General features: G+C 42.7%; 3 protein-coding genes across 8 annotated transcripts in view; 2 read left to right on the top strand and 1 right to left on the bottom strand.

The window, feature by feature from the left end:
• kcnq5a (potassium voltage-gated channel, KQT-like subfamily, member 5a) overlaps positions 1–11,542 on the top strand; it is a 56,462-nt gene extending 44,920 nt beyond the window's left edge. For 2 of the 5 annotated variants that reach the window (XM_019888149.1, XM_019888150.1), the window contains 7 exons: positions 1,870–2,114; positions 2,342–2,450; positions 3,798–3,929; positions 4,341–4,457; positions 5,546–5,635; positions 7,876–8,002; positions 8,528–11,542. In XM_019888149.1, the coding sequence (XP_019743708.1) occupies positions 1,870–2,114; positions 2,342–2,450; positions 3,798–3,929; positions 4,341–4,457; positions 5,546–5,635; positions 7,876–8,002; positions 8,528–9,376 (1,669 nt within the window). In that variant the 3' untranslated portion in view covers positions 9,377–11,542. The remainder of the gene's footprint in view (positions 1–1,869; positions 2,115–2,341; positions 2,451–3,797; positions 3,930–4,340; positions 4,458–5,545; positions 5,636–7,875; positions 8,003–8,527) is intronic. The other 3 variants (XM_019888152.1, XM_019888153.1, XM_019888151.1) reach the window with 2 other exon arrangements.
• Positions 11,543–12,170: 628 nt separating this feature from the next.
• ddx43 (DEAD (Asp-Glu-Ala-Asp) box polypeptide 43) lies at positions 12,171–18,319 on the top strand. The gene is made up of 16 exons (XM_019888160.1): positions 12,171–12,596; positions 12,854–12,909; positions 13,175–13,292; positions 13,365–13,526; positions 14,018–14,099; positions 14,174–14,333; positions 14,825–14,943; positions 15,212–15,322; positions 15,596–15,737; positions 15,837–15,937; positions 16,164–16,251; positions 16,397–16,524; positions 16,804–16,913; positions 17,635–17,773; positions 17,852–17,939; positions 18,006–18,319. The coding sequence occupies exons 1-16, from the start codon at positions 12,293–12,295 to the stop codon at positions 18,159–18,161; spliced, it is 2,064 nt and encodes a 687-aa protein (XP_019743719.1). The 5' UTR covers positions 12,171–12,292; the 3' UTR covers positions 18,162–18,319.
• A 495-nt stretch (positions 18,320–18,814) lies between these two features.
• Positions 18,815–22,622, bottom strand: part of LOC109526710 (elongation factor 1-alpha 1) — a 4,969-nt gene continuing 1,161 nt past the window's right edge. Inside the window, exons 2-8 of one of the 2 annotated variants that reach the window (XM_019888162.1) lie at positions 22,336–22,528; positions 21,832–22,011; positions 21,460–21,756; positions 21,225–21,375; positions 20,339–20,595; positions 19,879–20,113; positions 18,815–19,611 (exon numbers count right to left, since the gene is read on the bottom strand). In XM_019888162.1, coding sequence (XP_019743721.1) covers positions 19,487–19,611; positions 19,879–20,113; positions 20,339–20,595; positions 21,225–21,375; positions 21,460–21,756; positions 21,832–22,011; positions 22,336–22,479 — 1,389 coding nt within the window. In that variant the 5' untranslated portion in view covers positions 22,480–22,528 and the 3' untranslated portion in view covers positions 18,815–19,486. The remainder of the gene's footprint in view (positions 19,612–19,878; positions 20,114–20,338; positions 20,596–21,224; positions 21,376–21,459; positions 21,757–21,831; positions 22,012–22,335; positions 22,529–22,622) is intronic. The other variant, XM_019888161.1, reaches the window with a different exon arrangement.

Here is a 22,622-nt window from a genome sequence, read left to right as displayed (position 1 = left end):
ATATTAGACAAGCGTCCAATGGAGGCAGGCGGTCAAATATATTTCTTAAACACTGTATATCTTTACATAAATTGAATTACCACAACATGAGGTTCATTGTTCAGTTTTTCCATCCACACTTGGTTTATTCAAGCAAAATAATGGTACAGTAGTCTGCTCCATCGTTGTTGTTGTGACAAAAGTGAAAAAAAGTAGTTATATATTGTCCAACCCCTCCTGTAAAAAAAAAAAAAAAAAAAATTAAATCAAATTTATCTTCCAAAAAAAAAAGATCAGATGGGAAAATATCCGCGTTTTTCTTCTTTGCCCTTGGCCCTGCTCCATTGCATGCTGGTCCTTTTTTTTTTCAATTGCATTTAGTACGTGTCTGCATCTCAGCGAAAGATTAATGTGCATCATGTGCATTTTCGAAGTCTTTTGAAACTGTTTTCTGTAGTTCCTCAGTGTTTTGAGTGACACCTCAACTGGAAGGTCTCACGGAAAGTAAGGCTGGCTTGCCTTTGCTTAGGTTGTGGGTAAGGTTTGTCTCTGTTGCGCTCCTTGGATAAAGTGGAAATTTCAGTCCTTGAAGTCAATTTTGCTAAGTATGACATTTGGTCGGCATGTTTGTCATGAGTAAATCCATGAAAAAGAAAGTCGAAGCCGTGCCTAAAAAGACACAGGAAATGTGTCATTTTGTTTGGAAGCAAACAATGGACTGTAATTTTGACCATTTCCTTCCAAGCCAAACCTCTCCGACTGGAATACTTGTCAAACCGTCCGAGCCAGTTTTCTTGAACAACATGAAATTTGGTCCATTTCCTTCCAAGCCAAACCTCTCCGACTGGAATGCTTGTCAAACCGAGCCAGTTTTCTTTGACAACATGAAATTTGGAAGGCACATCTATCATAAGTAGACCCACAAAAATGTTTCCAGCCAAGGTGGAAGCGACACAGGAATTCAGCCGATTTGGTTTGAAACTGATCATTTTGGCAATTTCAGAAGGTCCATCAAAAGGAAACTTCTATTACTGTCGATTATTTTTTTTTTAATCCTCTCCTAGTTTCATTTATGATACTGTATTTGGTTGGCCTATCTATTATGAGTACAAACACAAAAAAAAAAAGTCTGCAGAGGTCAGGCGATAAAACTCACGGGAAGTCTGCCATTTTGATTTAAAGCAACCATTTCACCATCATTTTGGTCATTTTCAGGTGTCCCTCAAAGCCAAATTTCTGATACTGGAATATTTAGGAAATCCCTCTCCACCCCCAAAAAATCTGATTAATTTAGCACCATGAAATTTGGTAGGCATCTCTGTCATAGGTAGCTGAAAAGAGACAAAAAGTTGGCCATTTTTGCAGAATGTTTTAGCCATTTCACTGCACAATTCAAAGTCAAACTTGAAACCCTGAGACTAGATTAATTTACCAAAATTTAATTTGTTCGGCATAAATAGACCCACCAAAAAAAAAAATTAAAAGAAGCCATGCCTGAAACTTGAAACCCTGAGACTAGATTAATTTACCAAAATTAAATTTGTTCGGCATGAATAGACCCACCAAAAAATTTTTAAAGAAGCCATGCCTGAAGCATACAGAAAGTCATTGTGGTTCGAAGTGGCATTTTACTGTTTTGTGTGCGACAAAGGACCTGCAGAATTTTAACAACTCTGTAATTCAGTGTCTTCTTAGTTGTGAGTAAATTATTTTGTGATGGCAGTTTGTTGTCGGTCTGGCGGGCAAGATGGCTTTATCTCTTTGGTTTTGGGCATGTCAGCTGGATGAAGATTGGTATGAAGGACACACGGGAGCACTTCATAACGTTGTCCATTTTCTTCTCTTCAACCTTAAATCCCCTCATTCCATCTTCAACCTCCACCCACGCAGTCAAAAGTTGAGCTTCAAGGAGCGAGTCCGCATGGCCAGCCCGCGGGGGCAGAGCGTGAAAAGCCGCCAGGCGTCTATTAACGACCGCCAGCGCTGTTCCCCCGGCAACGAGGCGGCAAGCGGCGGTGGCGAGCTGATGGGTCAAAGCCCCGCCAAGGTGCAAAAGAGCTGGAGCTTCAACGACCGCACGCGGTTCAGACCCTCACTTAGGCTCAAGAGCCAGACGCGCAACGCAGCTTCAGACGGTGAGCATCCACTCAATAAGTTTTGATGTGAAGGTTACCCACGTTGGTTGCCACCGCACAACGCTGCAGGTACAAAAATGCACATGCACACTTGAGCTGAGTGTGTGACGGAAAGTGTTGTATGTCCGCACGTGTCTCTGCAATGGGATATCACATGCTCAAACAGCTTTTCCAAAACATTGTGATTCAGACTTTGACGAACACGGTCGTGTTTCTTTGCCTTGCAGTGGACGCTGGCATGACGACGGAGGATTCCCAGGACGAGCGAGGTTGCCACTGCGACATCACGGTCGAGGACCTGTCCGCTCCCCTCAAGGCGGTCATCAGAGCTGTCAGGTGAGATCCTCAAGACCCCACACCCACTTCACGGAAAGCATAGAATAACCAGTCATTTTTTTTCTCTGACTTAATCATTAGTCCATTTTTTTATTTGACGGGGGTCCATCGCAGATTTTATCTATTTATTTATTTATTATTTTTTGAGGGAGGGGTTTTGGGTAGGGCACTGACTGCAGAAGGGTGGAGTAGAATGTTACTTTCTATGCATGTACAAGTCTCGATCATGTAGCCAGACTTGGAAAAAAAAAAAAAAAAACAACAACAAAAATGCATCTGTGGTATTGTTCAGGGGGCCGGGCAAAATGCGGAAGCGGGCCACATTTGGCCCGCGGGCCGTACTTTGGGCACACCTGATTCAGAGTGTTCAACCAGCCTGCCATGCATGTTTTTGGAATGGGGGAGGAAACCGGAGTATCCGGAGAAAACCCACGCAGGCACGGGGAGAACATGCAAACTCCATACAGGAAGGCCGGAGCTGGGATCGAACCCACGACCTCTGCACTGTGAGGTCGACGCGCTAACCACTCGTACACCGGATTGTTTTATGTGCTTATTTATTTATTCAATCATTCATTCATTCAGTTACTTCCTGGGATAGGCTACAGATTACTTGCCACCCTTATGAGTTTTTGCGCTATTAAAAAAACAAATTGATGGGTTCAACCATTTTGTTTCAACCCCTGATTGGCTATTTCATCAAGAAACGGAAAAAAAAATGTTTCCAAAGCCGAATTAGAGAGCAAGTCTGATTGTTGAGGTACCACCACCTGCTCCCACCATGAACTTTCCCAGGGTGTCGGGTTGAGGTTCCAAGGGAGCTTCTCCCCGGTGGGTACTCCCATAACAGAGGCTCATCTGTCACCTCTCAGCAGGAAAGGCAGGCAACCGCGGAGCCCACCAGGAACGGGGCGGGGGCAAATGAAGCAAATGCGCAGATCGGCTTACCCACATCAATATTATTCGCTCGGTAAACGCGTCACACACTCGAGTACCAAGGTTCTTTGGTTTCCTCCAGCGAAGTTGATTTTCACACAGTGTTTGCTTTGTTCAGCTCAAGAAAGAACAGCGAACCTCATGAAACTGCTACCATCTGCTGTTTTTTTGTCGGCATTACAGCTGCTCGCGCTGTGTCACGCTCGAGCGTTTATGGGTTGTGGTTTTGTGTTTGAAAAGGTTGCCTTATTCAACAGGCTATCGTAACATTTTAACATTTGTAATTATCATGTAAGTGGAACGCATCACCCCATAAAAATTAACCACTGAGAGATTTTCACACCTTTTCTTTACTTTCCCAGACGCGGTCTCCCTACCTCACTGCATTTGTCTATGTCATGTTTTTGTCAGGATCATGAGTTTCCACGTGGCCAAGAAGAAGTTCAAAGAGACGCTGCGTCCATACGACGTGAAAGACGTGATCGAGCAGTACTCTGCGGGACACTTGGACATGCTGTGTCGCATCAAAAGTCTCCAGACCAGGTCGGGAAATCAACCCTGCTCCATCCCCACCTTGCCGCCTTCATTTTGCCTCTTTTTCACATTTTGCCTCTTTCTCACGGCTATTCTGCATATGGCCTCCGTTCTCTTTTTCCCTCTGCAGCAGATATAAAAAGTCTACACACCCCTGTTCATAGGCCATGTTTTTGTGATATAATATTATGGGACCCAAGATAATCATACGCCATGAATGACACCCATGCCCATTTGAGAAAAAAAAAATTGACAGAGGAAATACAAACAAGATGTGTTCACAGAAGTTTTTTAAAAAAAAAATATTTCATTTGCTGCGAGTGACATTTTGAAATTCTCATTTGTGATGACGCATTTGAACACCGGTGTGTTGTCTTTTTTTATATCCACTGCATGCGGCATCTCTTTTGTCTCCCTCAGACTAGATACAGTTGTAGGTCCTGCTCCCAGGCCCCTCAGCAGGCGCGCCAAGACCTTTTCCTCACCGTCCCTGCATTTGTATTACAGTCAGGCCCGGAGGAAGTCATCTGCACCGGGGTTAGACCCGTCCAGCTCGCCCGATGCTCCCTCAACTAACCCAACACTAATGTTTACAAATTAGAATGTCCGCGCGTATTAAGCCTCTTAAAACACACGCTTCCACGCAGAGAGCAAACGGTGGGATTTTGGCCAACCGCACACTTTCATGCTTCAATGCCCGTCGACAGATAACTGACGTCAGTTAACTGACGTCAGTGTCTCATGTGACAGAGAAGGCAGGAGAAGTCGGTGTCCGGCGATGAACGTAACGCAACCAATTCGACAAGTTGCCGGGGCAGTACCTTTCACAAAGAACAGCGACACAGGAAAAAGTCTTCTTTGAGTGACAGGGGCTTCTGATACGATCTTAAAATCCCTCATTTTCCTCAACCTCCTATTCTGTGACGGTACCTTTCACACAGAACAATGACACAACAAATATAGGTGAAAGAAAAACCTGATTTGTAAGGTAATTTGAATATGGCTCCTGTATTCCGTGTTGGTACCTTTCACACAAAACAGTGACAGAGTAACAGAGAGTGTAAAATGGGCCTCTGATAATTCAACAGCCGTTACGTAACCCCCACCACATCCCATTTTATGCTGCTAACTTTCATACAGAACAATATGAAAAAAGTCTGGTATGAAAGTTAGCATGAACAAGGCTTCTAATACTCCTTCACAGAGATAAGAAATTCAGTCTTGCCACGTTTCTGTGTCGATACCTTTCACACACACACACACACAGGAAGAATACACTTTGACACGCAGTGTGAAAGGGGCTTTCGGTTCCACTTCCAAAGCCAGGAAATACCCCTCGTACCTTTATTTTGTGCTATCGACTCACAAGCCATAACATTAGGTACGCCTGCGCAATCGAATGAGTTTCTTCGACAAATTCGAGTGCAGGATAACTGCGTTAACATAAATTAGTGTTTATTTTCTCTGTGTGGATGGAATGACCAGTTGTGCGTTATCTGCTGTTGTCCGGCTTTGTAGATGGCATATCATTATCATAATTAGAAATTGTCACGTCATAGTCATGTTATTTAAAGGCGGGTGTATGTGCGCATGTGTTTGACGCTGATGTTTCTTGCTGTCTCCAGACAGGCCAACTTGAGTAGTCGACTCAGGAACATGTCGTCTCCCGCCCTGCATTACAATTATGCCAACAGGAAGAAGAGCTCAGCTTCAGGGTTGCCTTTTCATTTTTTTTTTTTTTTTTTTTTTTTAACATCATCATTTGTATTTTTTAGTTCTTTTAGCTTGTTTCCCCGTCTGTCTCAACTGTTGATTTGTTTGTATTTTTGGGGGGGGTTAGTTGGTTTTTGCTGTCATGCGAGTCCAATTTGTAGATTAACCACCTTGGCGGATGGATGCAGTTTGCACGTTGGTGAAATAGCAGAGATGGATGGGGAATGGTGTGTTTGAAAGTGTTGAAGAGTGTGTCCAGAAGTGATAACATTTTGGGATCATTAAACATACCACGGCTCAAATTGACCCAAGCGTATTATTGCTGTCCCTGACAAAGCAAACATAACAGGGGCGGGGGGGGACATCGAGAATAAAAAGATGTAATGCGAACGGAAGAAAATGAAAAACTCAAGGAAATTTTTTTTAAATTTGGGGGGATGTTTCAGATTTTCTATAAACGTTTCAATGAATCTATTTAACACTCAACATCACATTAGAGTTTTCAAATGTAAAAAAAAAAAGGACAATCCTTTAATTTTTTTGTTTTTTTCTAGCGTTCAGTTGAACCCTCAACATAAACATCACATTAGAGTTTTCAAATGTAAAAAAAAAAGACAATCCTTTAATTTTTTTTTTCTAGCTTTTCTCCAAACTTTAAAAGTAGCCAGTTTGACCTACAACAGGACGACAGCCGGTTCTTTGACATTTTATAAAAAAAAAAAAAAAAAAAAAGCGTATTAATACATATTATTCCAGTTCAGTTTAACCCGCAACATAAAAAAGTGCATGAGAAAAAAATACTTTTTCTGGATTTGTAAATGATACAACAGGTCAGTTTGGAGGGTAAATAACAAGAAAAAACAGCACGTGGACATTTTTGGAATTTTTTTTTGTAAAAGTTGAAAGCTTAATGGGTCAAGTTGACCCACACCATACTGTACCAGGAATTTTGGGTGTGCTTTTTTTTTTTTTTTTTTTTTTTTTTTAACATCATCATTTGTATTTTTTAGTTCTTTTAGCTTGTTTCCCCGTCTGTCTCAACTGTTGATTTGTTTGTATTTTTGGGGGGGGTTAGTTGGTTTTTGCTGTCATGCGAGTCCAATTTGTAGATTAACCACCTTGGCGGATGGATGCAGTTTGCACGTTGGTGAAATAGCAGAGATGGATGGGGAATGGTGTGTTTGAAAGTGTTGAAGAGTGTGTCCAGAAGTGATAACATTTTGGGATCATTAAACATACCACGGCTCAAATTGACCCAAGCGTATTATTGCTGTCCCTGACAAAGCAAACATAACAGGGGCGGGGGGGACATCGAGAATAAAAAGATGTAATCCTAATGGAAGAAAATTAAAAGCTCAAGGAATTTTTTTTTTAATTTGGGGGGGTGTTTCAGATTTTCTATAAACGTTTAAATGAATTTGTTTAACACTCAACATCACATTAGAGTTTTCAAATGTAAAAAAAAAAAGGACAATCCTTTAATTTTTTTGTTTTTTTCTAGCGTTCAGTTGAACCCTCAACATAAAAAAAGTGCATGAGAAAAAAATACTTTTTCTGGATTTGTAAATGATACAACAGGTCAGTTTGGAGGGTAAATAATAACAAGAAAAAACAGTACGTGGACATTTTTGGAATATTTTTTTGTATAGTTGTAAACTTAATGGGTCAAGTTGACCCACATCATACTGTACCAGGAGAATTACTAACATGAGAAAAAAATACTTTTTCTGGATTTGTAAATGATACAACAGGTCAGTTTGGAGGGTAAATAACAAGAAAAAACAGCACGTGGACATTTTTGGAATTTTTTTTTGTAAAAGTTGAAAGCTTAATGGGTCAAGTTGACCCACACCATACTGTACCAGGAGAATTACAACGTGCCCAGTCCTTTGATGTCATTTCTTCAAGTTGCGTTAATGCATCACACTTATTTTTCTCTGGACTTGTGCTTTTGGTGAGTGATTTGTGTCAATGCACGTTCATGGGTGAAAATGAGTAACGTCTGTTGTTTCAAGAAGAAATAACCATCACATCTCCATGTTTTTGGTGAATGTTCCCGCAACCGGAATAACGCAATGAAGTGTGCTCTTCGCTTCCCCTTGTTTTATACTAACTCTTGCATCCAGGTTTTGCTCTTCAACCTGAAGAAAATACACTGCTGCCTTGACTTCGAGCCGCTGTTTTCCATGGTGTTAACACCGATGTTTGTATGTGTGTGTCTGTATTTATATTTGTGTGTCAGAGTGGACCAAATTCTGGGAAAGGGCCAAATTGCCGTGGATAAGAAGATGAGGGACAAACTGAACCCGGACGGAGATGCTCACGATGGCGTCAGCATGCTAGGCCGTGTCTGTAAAGTGGAGAGGCAGGTGAGGAGGGAAAACATTTTTCAAAATTGCACATCGATAAGAACAATGGGCAATTGGTTGGTTTGTGTGATGGTTGCGTTGTCGGTTGGTTAGCCTGTCAGACTTGCTAATTTACTAAGTTCGTTAGTTTGCTAGCTAATTAGCTAGTGGCAATAGATTGATTGTCCCTCATGGATGGATGGTCAGATGGACGGTTAGTTGGTTAGTTAGTTGGTTGTTTGAGTAGGTAGATTGATGGTCCCACTGTTAGTTTGGATGCTTGATAGTCAGCCAGGCTATTTATTGGTTAATTGTTTAGTTATTCATTGACTCAGTTTGTTAGCTGGTTGGCTAAGTGGTCATTTGTACTGTTGGTTAATTGTCGGTCAAATATTTGAGTTGTTGTTGCTTTAGTTGTTAGTTTGATGGTTTATCAGTGAGTCAGACTGTTGGTTATTTATCAGTTTAGTTGGTTTATTGGTTGATGTGTTTGACGTTTGGTTGGTTCTCAATCTGCGTTTGGGTGTTCTTCCCTCTTGCTTCCAGGTTTCCTCCATCGAGTCCAAGTTGGACTCCCTTCTGGACCTGTACCGCCAAGTCCTGCAGCGGGGTCCATCTGCTTTGACCCTGTCTTCCCTGCCGCTCTTCGAGCTGGGCCAGCACCGCGACTCCGACTACCCGGCCTCCATCCTGGACCGGGATCCTCCTTCCCCGCAGGGAAGCGATGGCAACGCCCACCCAAGGGGACTACGGCTCATCCTGGCCCCGGCCGACAGTGACGAGGGTCCCCCGGACTCCGCACCTCCCTCCTACCCGCCGTCCACCGCCTCGCTGTCCCCGTCGCCCCTGCTGCCGCCCGACAGCCCCTACCCCACGCTGGTCACCCCCAATGGCACCAGGCGGGCGCACTTTCCCGACCTGCCTCCTCCACCTCCCTCCACGGGGGGCTTCACCCTCCAATTGCCTCCTGTCATGCACCCCTCCCACCTGCGCTGCCCCGTGCCGGATGGCGTGGTGGCACATCGGGGCGGCCCGGGCCCATCCGTCGTGGTGGGACCCAGCGAGGACACCGGCTTCGTGCAGCTACGGGAGAAGCCCGGCTCCAAATCCGACGCCACCTGGAGGCGACACGTGAGCCTGGAAGTGGACCCCTTGCTCATGTTGTCGCCGGGCGACGTCCCGTCAGCGTCTGACTGGGGAGGCGCCCTCGGGAAGTCCTTCTCCATGCACGAGCTCAATCGACACGGTGGTGAAGGCTGGAGCGGGAGCGGACTATTCATTTGCGAGCGCAAACTGGCGCCTGCCAGCAACCGTTCAGACTCTGACAGAAGCCCGGCTCAAGATGTGCTCGCTTCAGACTTCCTTGGTCATTCGCCACGTATCCAGCTGGCCTGACTATACACACACACACACACACACACACACACACACACACACACACACACACGCACAGTCACTGAATGCCACTATTGGGGAGACCACTTTCAAGCCTTTCTACAGGAAATGAGATGTCCTTGCTTGTGAATGTAAATTTCTTGCTATATTTAGTTAATTTTCATCAACTTTGTTTCATGCGGTGTACTTAGTAGGCAAAAATGACATCTAAATACACCACTTGCAAAACTGGGTATTGGGCTTTCATTTGCTTTTTTGGGGATGATCGTAAAACACTAAAATGAACATATTGCCCAATTCAGGGGTGCTAAAGGGAATATCTGTGACATCCCTCCCAAAAGTAATGACATTTCATATTGATTTTGTTTTTTTAATGGCAAATTTTGTGCAAAAAGTACTGAGACACTCAACATTTGGACATAAGTATTCAAAATTTCATTTTAAATATAATAATTTCCCTTATTTTGTCATTTCATTGTAGATAGAACTTTTTCAAATTTTTTGATAGAATTCTATGACACTTTTTTGACAGCCCAGGTACTTGGATGCTGATAGTCCAAAACGTATGTAATAAAAAGAAGTGACCATTTGCTAATCCACACATCCTTCAAAGCAGACTGTCCAGTCACATGGTGGTACTTTTTTTTGTTGTTGTTTATAAGTTTTGGATACAAGCTGCTTTCTGTAAAGATTAGTACAGTGAACCCCTGTTTATAAATCACTTTTTTTTTTCAAAAAAATGATACTTAGCAGACGTGGAGCAGCAACACATGCAAATAGTATATAAATGACAATGCTCACAGCTTTTTTTGGGCAAAGGCGAATGTAGCTTCAATTGGAGATCTCTTTTGCACTTTCTTCTTACTTTTAATCACGTGGTATCTTTCCACTAGACCTCAGTGCTCCCTGGCATGTTTTGGCACAACATGGTGTTACTTTGGAGGCGCGCAACTAAACTCGGACTTACCTGTAAATTGTACATTTATGAGAAAAAAAAGATGATTTAAAAATTTGCGATATAGTGGAGGCACAAATGATGAAATGCTGTCGGTGATGTTGTATTATATGTAAAGTAGCAGTATGCTGTCATTAACTCAATAACATGAATGCTAACACATTGCTACCAGCTAGCTACATGCTCCCGGTAGCAACTTGTCTCGATTTTGTTTTTTTTTTTAATGATGATAAGAAAATTAAATGAGTTCTTAAAGCCGCATGTCCTCGATGCCAATCTGTAAATCATGTCAAAATGTGACATGTTTGAAATAATTAAATCGTAAGAAAAATACACCTAAAGATAACCGAGATCTTTCTGTGAATAATTTTACAATGCTCAAGAAAAAAACAATACTGGAAAAGTAACTTTTCGGGTGGCGCTTTTTAGGCATCAACACTCATTTGTGTTATAATCTGTTAGTCTGAGGCCAATTTTAACCATCTTTGTGGCAAATATTGTTACTCTTGTCAAAATCGTCCTCATATTTCAACCGTGAACAACTTTTTTGTGTTGCTGGATTGTCTCAAATTGCTTTCGGAGTGGTTCACACTTCACAGTAGTCTTAAAACTATTTACAGTAACTTGTCATGTATTATCTTTAATCTGCTTATTATGTTTTCTTGTTTGCCTCGGAACAAGACTGTGGTATTTTTCAGGCCAGTGTATTTCAATATGTTGTTGCTGGTGTGATGCAATACCAAAAGCACAGTGGAGGCTGTGGCACCTGAAAATGTGACGCACAACACTATTTGAATGTGTAATGTTAGGGAATATTGATTGAAGACGTCATAACGAAGAAAGAAATAATTCATGTCAAAGAGTCTGTTAATCACTTCACGGTACTTTTTTGTTGGTGTAGTTTAGCAACGAATGTCATGTTAATTGCAAATCAGTCGACTAATTCGGGAATCATTTGTCAATCTAGTTCTTTTTATTTGCAAAGCTCCCACCATTGATTTTTTTTTTCATTGTATTTTAAATCATGCATTTTTCTTTATACTGCTTGAATGGTAATTTATTGTTTACTATTACACGATGGGCCTTAAAAAGCTTGACAATGTTAACACGACGTTTACTTTGAAATTAATTTATTACAAGTGCACATTAATTCTCTGGATGAGAAAAAGCCAAAATGATTTTATTATTCTTTAATAAAAATTTTCAGTGAATGTTTTTACAGTGTTTTTTTTTTATTTTAAAGGAGGGGGCTTCAAAGCAACCTAGGTTATTAATATGTAAATGAGACACGTTATTTTCAGAAATAGCCAGATATATATTTGTAATAATATTTGTAAACAAACGTTAAGAATTACATTTTCCATAATATTTATCCTATAATAGACCACTTGCAGATCCCCTAGGTCGCGCGTGCATAATGAGTAAGGGACGCTCCTTGGCTTCCAACTTTTCCTTTAGAACTATTGGGAAGTAGGGTACAAAGTTGTGATTTGGACCGTTACAACCGTGAGCGAATCGATTGCAATTGTGTTTCTTTTTTTTCACCAACGTTCACGCCTCTAAATTCCACTTGAGCAGTTAAACTTGGCACGAAGTGCAACTGCCGTTTTGTCACACGAGGCCAAAAAAAAACAAAAAAAACAAACAAAAAAAAAAACCTCTATTCTCACGCATGCGCGAGAGGAGATTAGCAAGGAGAGTTCAATGTCAAGGCCAAAGCCTAAACTTGGCACGAAGTGCAACTGCCGTTTTGTCACGTGAGGCCCAAAAAAAAACAAACAAACAAAAAAAAAAAACCCTCGATTCTCACGCATGCGAGAGAGGAGATTAGCAAGGAGAGGTCAATGTCAAGGCCAAAGCTATCTTTGGCTGTGTTACCTTTGGGAAAGTGGGAAAGTTCCGAAACGTCATTGAAGGCGTCGTCTTGATTGACAACTCCTTGGTTGGAGCACAACTTGAAAATGTCGGACTGGGAAGAGGACGAAAACGAGTCTGTGCCACAACCAACGTCGGCCAAATGGACGCCCACTGGAAATATTTCTTTCGGTGTGCGAAACAGGAACAAAATCGGAGCGTTTTGCGACAATGTAGGCGATAATTATCGGAGCGGCGTTAGAGGCGAAGGCAAAAGTCGGGGAAACGATGGCCGCTCTTTTTCCCGGACCGACGAACGAGGACCCGATGGCAGACGCCAATTCGGGTCTCATAGGTCGAATTCACCCGTCACTATCACCGTGGAAAATGGCTTGGTTGGGAGGATAATTGGTATGATTTAACTCTTACCTAAAATGAACAAAAGATAGATAAAAAACGGCGCGAGTAAGTTTTTTTTTTTTTTTTTTTTATCATTTCAACCAGTAAAGTTAGCGATGTTAGCTACTTGGTTAAGCCTTCCGCACATATTGTTTCGGGGTTGCGTATTTGTTGAGTGTGATGAATAAAAAAAATGTTAAATATGGCTCGCCCTTTGACCACTTTTGGTAAGTGTCAGCCCAGCTTAACAATTTCATTTCTGTTTTAAGGCCGCGGAGGAGCTAAAAAACGTGAATTGGAGGAGAATAGTGGTGCAAGAATCAAGGCAAGTTAAATGGTCATGTCTGTGGTGTTTATTGTGTGACAGTCGTCTAATTTATATCCATTTAAAATAAAGCACATTGTTTTATAACTTTAAGGAGTAACAGAAGTCAATATAAACATGTTATATTTACCTGCACTGTTGACTATACCAGAAGTATAATCGCATTTAAATTACTATTACACTCATACAATCGCCCAACCCTAGTTAAAAGCATCATTCGATGCAATCTGTTCTTGGGTTTAACTGCTGTTACTTTGTATCATAGATCAACGACGGGGAAAAGGAGGCGGAGGTGCTCATCTTTGGACCTCCTACCATCAAGCAGAAGGCCAAAGAGATGATAGAAGAGCTGCTGGCCAACGAGAACCCTCGAATCTACGGCAGTGAGTTCAGGAATCTTCACTGGTCTTAAACTCAAGTTCTTTATGGGCTGTTCATTCAAATCAATGTGCCAGGAGGCTACGGAAGAAGGGGAGCAAGAGGAGGCAATGGAGGAGGTGGCTCGGTGTGGTCCGACACACAGTTACAGACATCTGAGGTGGCCCCGACTCATGTGTCCATAGACTGGAGCAACATTCGGGAAAACATACATAAATATGAAGAGATGAAATGGAAAGGTGAGAAATCGGTACACAATCGCCACAGTATTCACACACACCCACTCGCACACACAGCTGATGATTTATAAATGTGCTTAATAAAGGAGTTACATTTAACTGGAGTAATATTTTTTAATACTGTACATATAATTAGAAAGTGGTTTACAGTTTCAAAACAGCTTTATTTATTTCGATTTTAATGTATTGTTTTAGACTATATAAAAAGAAGCCCGTTTGATATTAGTTGACTGTAATCTATTCAGAAATGTTTTCATTTATTTGTTTTAATAGATTTAAAAAATGAGCACTTTAGTTTGAGCTGACAATATACGTTTTATTATTATTTTTTATGAAGACTTTATATAGGTAAATCTAAATTTCAAAAAGAATTTAAGATGAACAAGATTAATAATTATTTTTAACTGGCCTTATTATAATTCTTATTTTTAATAAATAGGCAAACGAGGGACTGGATTCATTCTTTTTTTTCATCTGTGATAATCTTGCAGACCTACCACCCTTGGAGAAGAATTTCTACACCGAGGCTGAAAGCGTGTCCCTCCTCACTGCTGAAGAAGTCTGTGATTGGAGGTGAATTTTATAGTTTTCTTGTGTGTGTGCAAATGTGCACTAGATGAATATCTTTTGTCTCATTTTCCCGACAGGAAAGAAAACAACAACATCTTTGTGGATGACATGGTGGACGGCGGCGAAAAACGTCCCATCCCTAATCCCTGCCGCAGTTTTCTGGAGGCCTTTGAGCTTTACCCAGAAATCATGGACAACATTCATCGGGTCGGCTTTGTTAAACCAACCCCCATCCAGGTGTATACTTGTCTCCATCTGTAGACTTCTGCACTTATGCATAAAACTCAAAGTAAAACTACCGAGTCTTTGAAGTCACTTGACTGTCAGGTACAGCGCCCATTCTGTACACCATGTAATTATTATATCAGACAATCCCCAGAGGGCATCAAAAATGTATATTTACTCGAAAGGTCTTTTTAAATTCTCATTTAGTATTTTTATTTTGCTTAAAAAAATACTCCTTTGGCAGAACACACGTTGGTATTTTTTATTGGGTCTTTTTCCTTTAGCTTACTTGTTCACCCATATGGTTGAATTTTTTTTGTTTTTTTTAACAATGTCAAAAATAATCTTATAAAAAATGTTTTTTCTTGATTTCCAAAAACATTGAAACATGACTTGCGCAATTATGCAATGTAAACTGATATTGAAAAACCATGCACAGGCTGTCGGAATGTCATCTCTTTTACTCTTGCCTTCCTTTCTGGTATGTTTCTTGTTTTCACCAGTCACAGGCATGGCCTGTGCTGCTTAGCGGGGAGGACCTGATCGCCATTGCTCAGACAGGAACGGGCAAAACGTTGGTTTATCTGCTGCCTGGATTCATCCACATGGACGGACAGCCCATGTGAGGATAACCACTTAGACTTGGCTTGACGCCCCCTATCGTTCAAAATTGGAAATTACACTTAAATCGATTCCAAATTCAAATTGGGGGAACTACCTATTCCTGGGAGTTAACCCATGAATTTATTTCGCAATAAATCCATCACTTCTTATGACATGGCGCTTCTGTTACATCATTTCTACATCTTTTAGCATGCGCACCTCGCATATGGGCTCTTAAGCCTCAGCACAACCCAACGGTTTGGTTTTGACACCTTATTTGTTTGTAGACCTCGATCAGAGCGCGAAGGCCCCGGCATGTTAGTGCTGACTCCGACCAGAGAGCTGGCCTTGCAGATTGAAGAGGAGTGCAGCAAGTATCGCTACAAAGGCTACAAAAGGTTAGCATCTTGCCATACACATACAGTGAACCCCTTTGCCATATAAATAAGTACTATAGCAATCACATTGACGTTGCATTCCCTAACGGGTGCGATTGTGTTTTTTTTTTTTTAAATTACAAAATAAAAAGGTTATTTACAATAAAAAAAAAACATTTGACATACATTACATATTCATTCAAAATCACTTAGAAGACAACGCGCGGTTATATTGGGAGGCACTAAGTCACCAAAAACATTAGGCTGAGTTGTGTTCTCTCTGTCATCTCTCAGCATCTGTATCTACGGCGGCGGTGACAGAAGGGGTCAGATCAACCTGGTGAAAAGCGGCGTGGACATTGTCATTGCTACTCCAGGACGACTAAACGATCTACAAATGAACGAGCTCATCAGTCTGCACTCCATCACTTACTTGGTTCACCAACTGCATCTTTTTGTTTTGGGTTGTAGCCACCATTTTAGGTCCTTTCCTTTATGATTGTTGTATATTGACGTGTCTAATCACTTAAAAAAGGTCCTGGATGAAGCAGACCGAATGCTTGACATGGGCTTTGAGCCTCAGATTATGAAGATTCTGCTGGATATCCGGCCTGACAGACAAACGGTCATGACAAGGTATTAAAAAATTGAGAAAACAGCTCAACCTCGAAAAATTGCTCTAATACAACCTATGAATTTTATCCTGATTGGGAATGGTAAAAAAAATTCTTGTAAAGCTTTTTTTTTTTTTTTCATTAAATACATTTCAGGGACTGACCACCAGATGGTGCTACTTTGCCGATTCAAATCACCCAAATATGTTGAATATTTGATAATGCGTGCACCATGTGACCTGTTTCAGTGCAACCTGGCCTACCGGCGTGAGACGTCTGGCTAAATCATACCTCAAGAATCCCATGATGGTCTATGTGGGCACCTTGGACTTGGCAGTGAGTGATGATGACCTGTCAAACACGCTCACTACACTTTAGCATTTCAAAGATTAGAAGATATCGAGCCAAAGTGAACAAAGAAAATCTACCCTGTTATAACCATATCATTAGAATATCAATGAACTGGTCACGTGTGTGGCAGGCTGTCGATACGGTGCAGCAGACTGTGCTGGTCGTCCATGAAGAAGACAAGAAGTCTTACCTGTTTGGCTTCATCGCCAACTTGCTGCCTGAGGATAAAGTCCTCATTTTTGTCAGCAAAAAGATCATGTAAGTTTGCAGCGTAGAGGTTGCAATATAGGCTCTTGAGCCAAGGTTAAGAATTTCAAATCGGGGCCAGGGTTTCGAACCAGAGTTATGGTTTTTAATGTAGGGTGCCAAGTCAGAGTTAGGGTTTAAAACTGGGCGTTTCTCATGCGACTGTTTTGCATATACAGTCTGTAAGAAAACTTCATGGCAAGTCTCAAGACACTTGATAATGTGTCCATGTTAATGCTGAGCTAAAATGGTGCACACTGGTAGATTAAACATCATGCCATCTCTCTGCAGTTGCGATGACCTGTCCAGTGACATGTCCCTTCACGGTCTGGCCGTGCAAAGTCTCCATGGCGACCGGGAGCAGTATGATCGGGAGGAGGCACTCAAGGACTTTAAAGAAGGTGAACCACAGAAGAGGAAATGCCTTGCCTTAAATGGAACATACATTTTGCGTACCACTTATCCCCGTCTGGTATTTATTGTGCAAACTGATTCATCTGACAAATACGTGTCTTGCCACCCCGGTTCAGATAATGGATGGATGAATTTTCAGCTACAGTAAGTGCTACCATATCAAAGCCAACAGGTAAGCAGTGCGGTTGCTTTAGTAGATCGTGGACCTCTTCACAACTTCTTGGCGACAAGAAGAACTGTTTGAGATGAGTTTAAAAAAAAACGGTCTCTGAACATCTTTGCAATCTTTTACGGCCCATGATGAAAAATGCACGTTTGGACATTTGAGTTTCCGAACGATCGGAGTGAAGCAGTGCTCGCTCGGAGCTTATTTCCGAACGTAGCCATGATTGAGGAATGGGAATTTTGGGTGCGTGTCCGAGCTCTCCAGTTCGTGGTCTAAGTTTTTGTAAAATAAATTTCCCCACAAAAATTCGGCTGTTACTCCGGAGCAATTTATATGTTCTTTTCATGATGCCCTTTTTGGCTGGTACGACTGATAGTCCGGAGCGATGTATAGTTGTGGGTGGGATGGAGACATCCCGCCCACTAGTTGTCAATTTAACAAAAGCCAACCTCATCATTGAACCAGCACTATGTGAGGCGGAACGTTAAAAATGACTGCCAATATATTTGGTGTTTAAGTCTTGTATTTTGACAACCCTTTAGGTCACGTTCGTATCCTGGTGGCCACCGACTTGGCATCTCGCGGCTTGGACGTCCATGACATCACGCACGTTGTAAACTACGACTTCCCTCGAAACATCGAGGAATATGTCCACCGCGTGGGCCGGACTGGACGAGCAGGGTGAAGCCAGGAAAAGCACTTTGGTCTACAAAAAAAAAGCCTTTTAAAACTTATTTAAGCAACATTTATATGTTCCAGACGCTCCGGAGCCGCTGTTACCCTGGTAACAAGGGAAGACTGGAGGAAGGCACCGGAGTTAATTCCCATCCTGGAGCGATCGGGGCAGGTTCGCTCACAGCGACGCGACAGTCACATCTCACGAAAAAGGTCTCAATGTAAATGGGCCTTGCAGGACGTTCCTGTGGAGTTGGTGCAAATGGCGGAAAGATACGAGAAGCACAAGAGGGAGAAGGAGATGTTTCCCGGTCCCAGGGGCCAAGGCGGTCGAGACAGACGACGCGGTGAACGACGTGAGGGCAGAGATCGAGGCCAATACTGGGGATTCTAATCAGCGTTCCTTTTCCAAGTGAGTCAGTTCTTCGAGCACAGGAGAAGTTCATATCCAGGAAAAAGACTTAGAGTATATAACACCAGGGGTGGGCACCCCATTGTGAATAAGGGCCACATTTGATTCACATATAAGCAAAAAGACTGATTATTTTAGGTTTTAAAAAAAAAAGGTAGTTTGATGCTTTCATTTGTCATTGGATGGTCAAGTTTTTTCAATTTTATCATTGAGAGCAACGAAATATATTTGTTCCCTGCGGTGTTAGTCGAAGCTCGTTTGTAATCCGGTTACTTGTCAAAACTGCCTCTTGAATTGAGCCTCTTGATTTCTACGTTTTTTCCTTGTAAACATCCCACTTAACAGATGTTTACATTGAGCTTTTGTTTTGTCTGTAACTTAACCAGTTTACATTCTACATTTTGTTTAATAAAGATGTTTTATTTGGGTCTTGAAATGGAGTTCCTGGGTTGATTATGCTAATTTAACATTCTATTTTAAAAGACCCCTCCAAGCTTTTTAGTGTGGAAAACTGACATGCTTGGCCCCAATCTAGTTTTAGATTTGTCTTGGTCCTATTTTTTTTTTTTTTTTTTTTTTTTTTGAAGGAATCCTTCTGAGTTGCACAGAAAACATACAAGATAACAGAGGACATGCTGAGTGGAATCTTGTTTAATGTCGCAAAGCGTCTTGTGCCATCTTATAGTAAAGGTGCAATAGCTTAGTCAGTTTTGAAATATATCTCCAGTGCATGTGCAAAGTGCCAATGAAAGTGCTTCAAGAATTCAGGAGGCTTACTTTGGAGCCCCCTTTTGGAAAGGACACACAATGCCATTTGTTTTAAATGCCACTTAAAGCTGAACCACAACGAAACGTTACGTTCTACCGACTTACTACTCAGAAGACCAAACGGTAGTTTTAAACTGCGTGTCTTGGGCTCATACGTAGCGCAGTGCAATGATGTAAAACAAGACAACGAAGAAAGGACAACATTCACCATGTAAACAGTACCTGTACTCGAAAGCTATACATAGGCGATAGATCGGAATACCCCTAATTGAACGCTATCACAGAAATGGCATTGCCATGAATGAAATGAACAATGCACACTTAAAACGTTTGCGTTATTATCTTGTGTATCATGGTAATCCAACTACGATAGGAGTCATCAGATCTATGTGATTTTCTTTCCTTCGGATGGTTTTTCGATGCATTGTGATGATTAACCAGTCGTTGGTTATTAAGTTAGAGCAGCCAATCGTGGGATGGAGCTGGATGATTGATTTCCTGCCCTGGGAGACCCTGGGGTCGGCAGCGTAGCACAACATTCATTTGTTCCTCTGAGCCTTCTGGGCAGACTTGGTGACTTTGCCGGTGGTGGAGGCTTTCTTCTCCACACCCTTGATGACGCCCACGGCCACCGTCTGGCGCATGTCGCGCACTGCGAAGCGACCTGCAAATCAGGTTAGTAAAGAGGGGTCATTTGATGAGGTTGAAATATTAAGAAAAGTGTATTAATCAGGAGACAACAGAACTTTTTTTTTTTTTTTTTTTAGTTCCCATGGAATCACAAGTCTTGTAATTGTGGCCAAGGCAATTTGAAGAAATGTTACTGTTCTTGGAAGACTGTCATCTTGAAACTCGAGACGTCAGATTTTTCTGTAGATTTTCAATCCCACGTTTTGTGAATAGCGATTTTAGCCGTTCGCCTGAGACTTACCCAATGGGGGATACTCAGAGAAGCTCTCAACACACATAGGCTTGCCCGGAGTCATGTCAACGATGGCCGCGTCTCCGGATTTGAGGGATTTGGGATTGTCCTCCAGCTTCTTGCCGGAGCGGCGGTCAATCTTTTCCTTGAGCTCAGCGAATTTGCAAGCGATGTGAGCCGTGTGACAGTCCAGCACTGGGGCATACCCGGCACTGATCTGGCCTGGGTGGTTAAGGATGATGACCTGCAGACACGATCGACAGCAAAGCATGTGGTCAAACAGAATTTTTGGGACCCAAAATGTTCACTCATTGAAATTATCCCATAAAGTAATGGAGATAGATTTAATCCGTTCCAGAACCAAGTTATGTTTACCATTTTATTATAGCTTTAGTTAAAAAGAAATCAATGTTTGCTTTCTGAAATATAAAAAGGGTCATCTGGAAATTACAATACTATTAAGAGCTACCTGGGCAGTGAAGCTGGCAGCCTCCTGCGGCGGATCAGTTTTGCTGTCACCAGCCACATTGCCACGCCGGATGTCTTTCACGGACACGTTTTTGACATTGAAGCCAACGTTGTCACCGGGCAAGGCCTCAGAGAGCGCCTCGTGGTGCATCTCCACCGACTTCACCTCGGTGGTTATGTTGACTGGGGCAAATGTAACCACCATGCCGGGCTTTAGGATGCCCGTTTCAACACGGCCGACAGGAACGGTGCCAATACCTAAGCGGAGAGAAAACTGCGTCAAATATGCATTATGTCTGCAACTGATGGCGAAAGTGCTCATCGAGGTGCACTTTTAGGTCTCCCAATCCACAGGCTGTGGGTTTGATCCCCTTGTGACCATGTCGAAGTGGCCCTGCGCAGTCTGTGAATGAGGAGTCGCTGTGAAGCGCTTTGAATGCCTTGTGAGTTGAAAAGCGCAACAAGGTCGCTGCTCCTCCGCATTGAGAGGGGCTAGATGAGGTGGCTCGGGCATCTCTTTAGGATGCCTCCTGGATTCTCCCTGGTGGTGTGTTTCAGATGCATCCCACCGGGAGGATGCTCCAGGGAAAATCCACTCCATGTTGGAGAGACTGTTTCTCCGCTGGCCTGGGAATGCCTCTGGATCTCCTTGGAAGAACTGGACGAAGTGACTGGGGAAAGAGACCTCTTGCCTGTTTTAGCTGCTGACCTGATCTGACCCCGGGTATGCGGAATAAAGTGGATGAATGGATGGACAACTTCTGATCTCCTACGGCACATTATTATGTTTGGGAAGCACTGGTCTACACCGTTCGGACACAACATATTGGAAGTCGAGGAATTTTAAAGCAGGTGTCTGTTGAGTTATTAAACGGTTCTTGACATGCCTCCAATCTTGTAAACATCTTGAAGGGGCAGACGGAGAGGTTTGTCTGTTGGCCGCGTGGGTGGCTGAATGGCATCCAGGGCTTCAAGCAACGTGGTCCCCGACGCATTGCCATCCTTCCTGTTGATCTTCCACCCTTTAAACCATTGCATCTACAACACCGAAAACTCCGTGAACATCAACGGACGTACGGTACGTTAACGCTGCAGGACACAGAGCGAATGTTTTTAACATACATTGGGGCTGCCGTCAAGCATGTTGTCACCATTCCAGCCAGAGATGGGCACGAAAGGCACGGTGTCCGGATTGTAGCCTATCTTCTTGATGTAGGTACTGACTTCCTTGACAATTTCCTCGTAGCGCTTCTGGCTGTAGTTGGGCTCGGTGGAGTCCATCTTGTTGATTCCCACGATGAGCTGCTTCACGCCCAGCGTGTAGGCTAGCAGGGCATGTTCGCGGGTCTGCCCATTCTTGGAGATGCCAGCCTCAAATTCCCCCACGCCGGCAGCTACGATCAGTACAGCGCAGTCGGCCTAAAAGACGAGAGACGGTTTGGAATATCGACGCAACGCCGGTCAACTCGGTGACTCGGTCCATACGTTGCCTACCTGCGAGGTTCCAGTGATCATGTTCTTGATGAAATCCCTGTGGCCTGGAGCGTCGATGATGGTCACGTAGTACTTGGTTGTCTCGAACTTCCACAGCGAGATGTCAATGGTGATGCCACGCTCTCTTTCGGCCTTCAACTTGTCCAGCACCCAGGCATACTTGAACGACCCTTTCCCCATCTAGAAGACATCAAGGAAACTCTTTCCTTGCTATTCATGTGACCGATAGGGTCAGTTTGATGTATTCAAGTAGGTGCTGCTATTCAGAATCTGGTAAACCTGTTAGCGAATGCTAATCTGTGTTAAAATTGCAGCTCTCCAACCAACTTGCTCACAGACAAAATGTTGGAAAAGGCATTTAAGACGTACTTAGTTGATTCATATCACACTTAATGGGTGAGAAGGCATTCCAAGAGACCCAAGTATTTGTATACCCACAATTACGTATCGGACGTTAAAACCCTTCAAAGGTTTTTTGTAGGGCATCATCTCGCACGTTCTTACCTCCGCAGCCTCCTTCTCAAACTTCTCGATGGTCCGTTTGTCAATGCCGCCACACTTGTAGATGAGGTGTCCCGTGGTGGTGGACTTGCCCGAGTCCACGTGACCGATCACCACGATGTTGATATGGACCTTCTCCTTGCCCATGACAAGTGACGATGCAGGCTCAAGTCAAGAAAGGCTCAGTTGGGCTTCTGCAAATGTGGCACGGAGACTCGTGAGTTACTATACCTTTTTTTTTTTTTTTTTTTTTGTGGGTTTACTAAAAATATGATAATGACATGGACAAA

The sequence above is a fragment of the Hippocampus comes genome, unplaced genomic scaffold, assembly GCF_001891065.2.
Source record: "Hippocampus comes isolate QL1 unplaced genomic scaffold, H_comes_QL1_v1.1 scaffold136, whole genome shotgun sequence".
NCBI lineage: Eukaryota > Metazoa > Chordata > Actinopteri > Syngnathiformes > Syngnathidae > Hippocampus > Hippocampus comes.
Note: the sequence above shows the minus strand (reverse complement) of the source record. Positions and strands in the feature narration are given on the sequence as shown.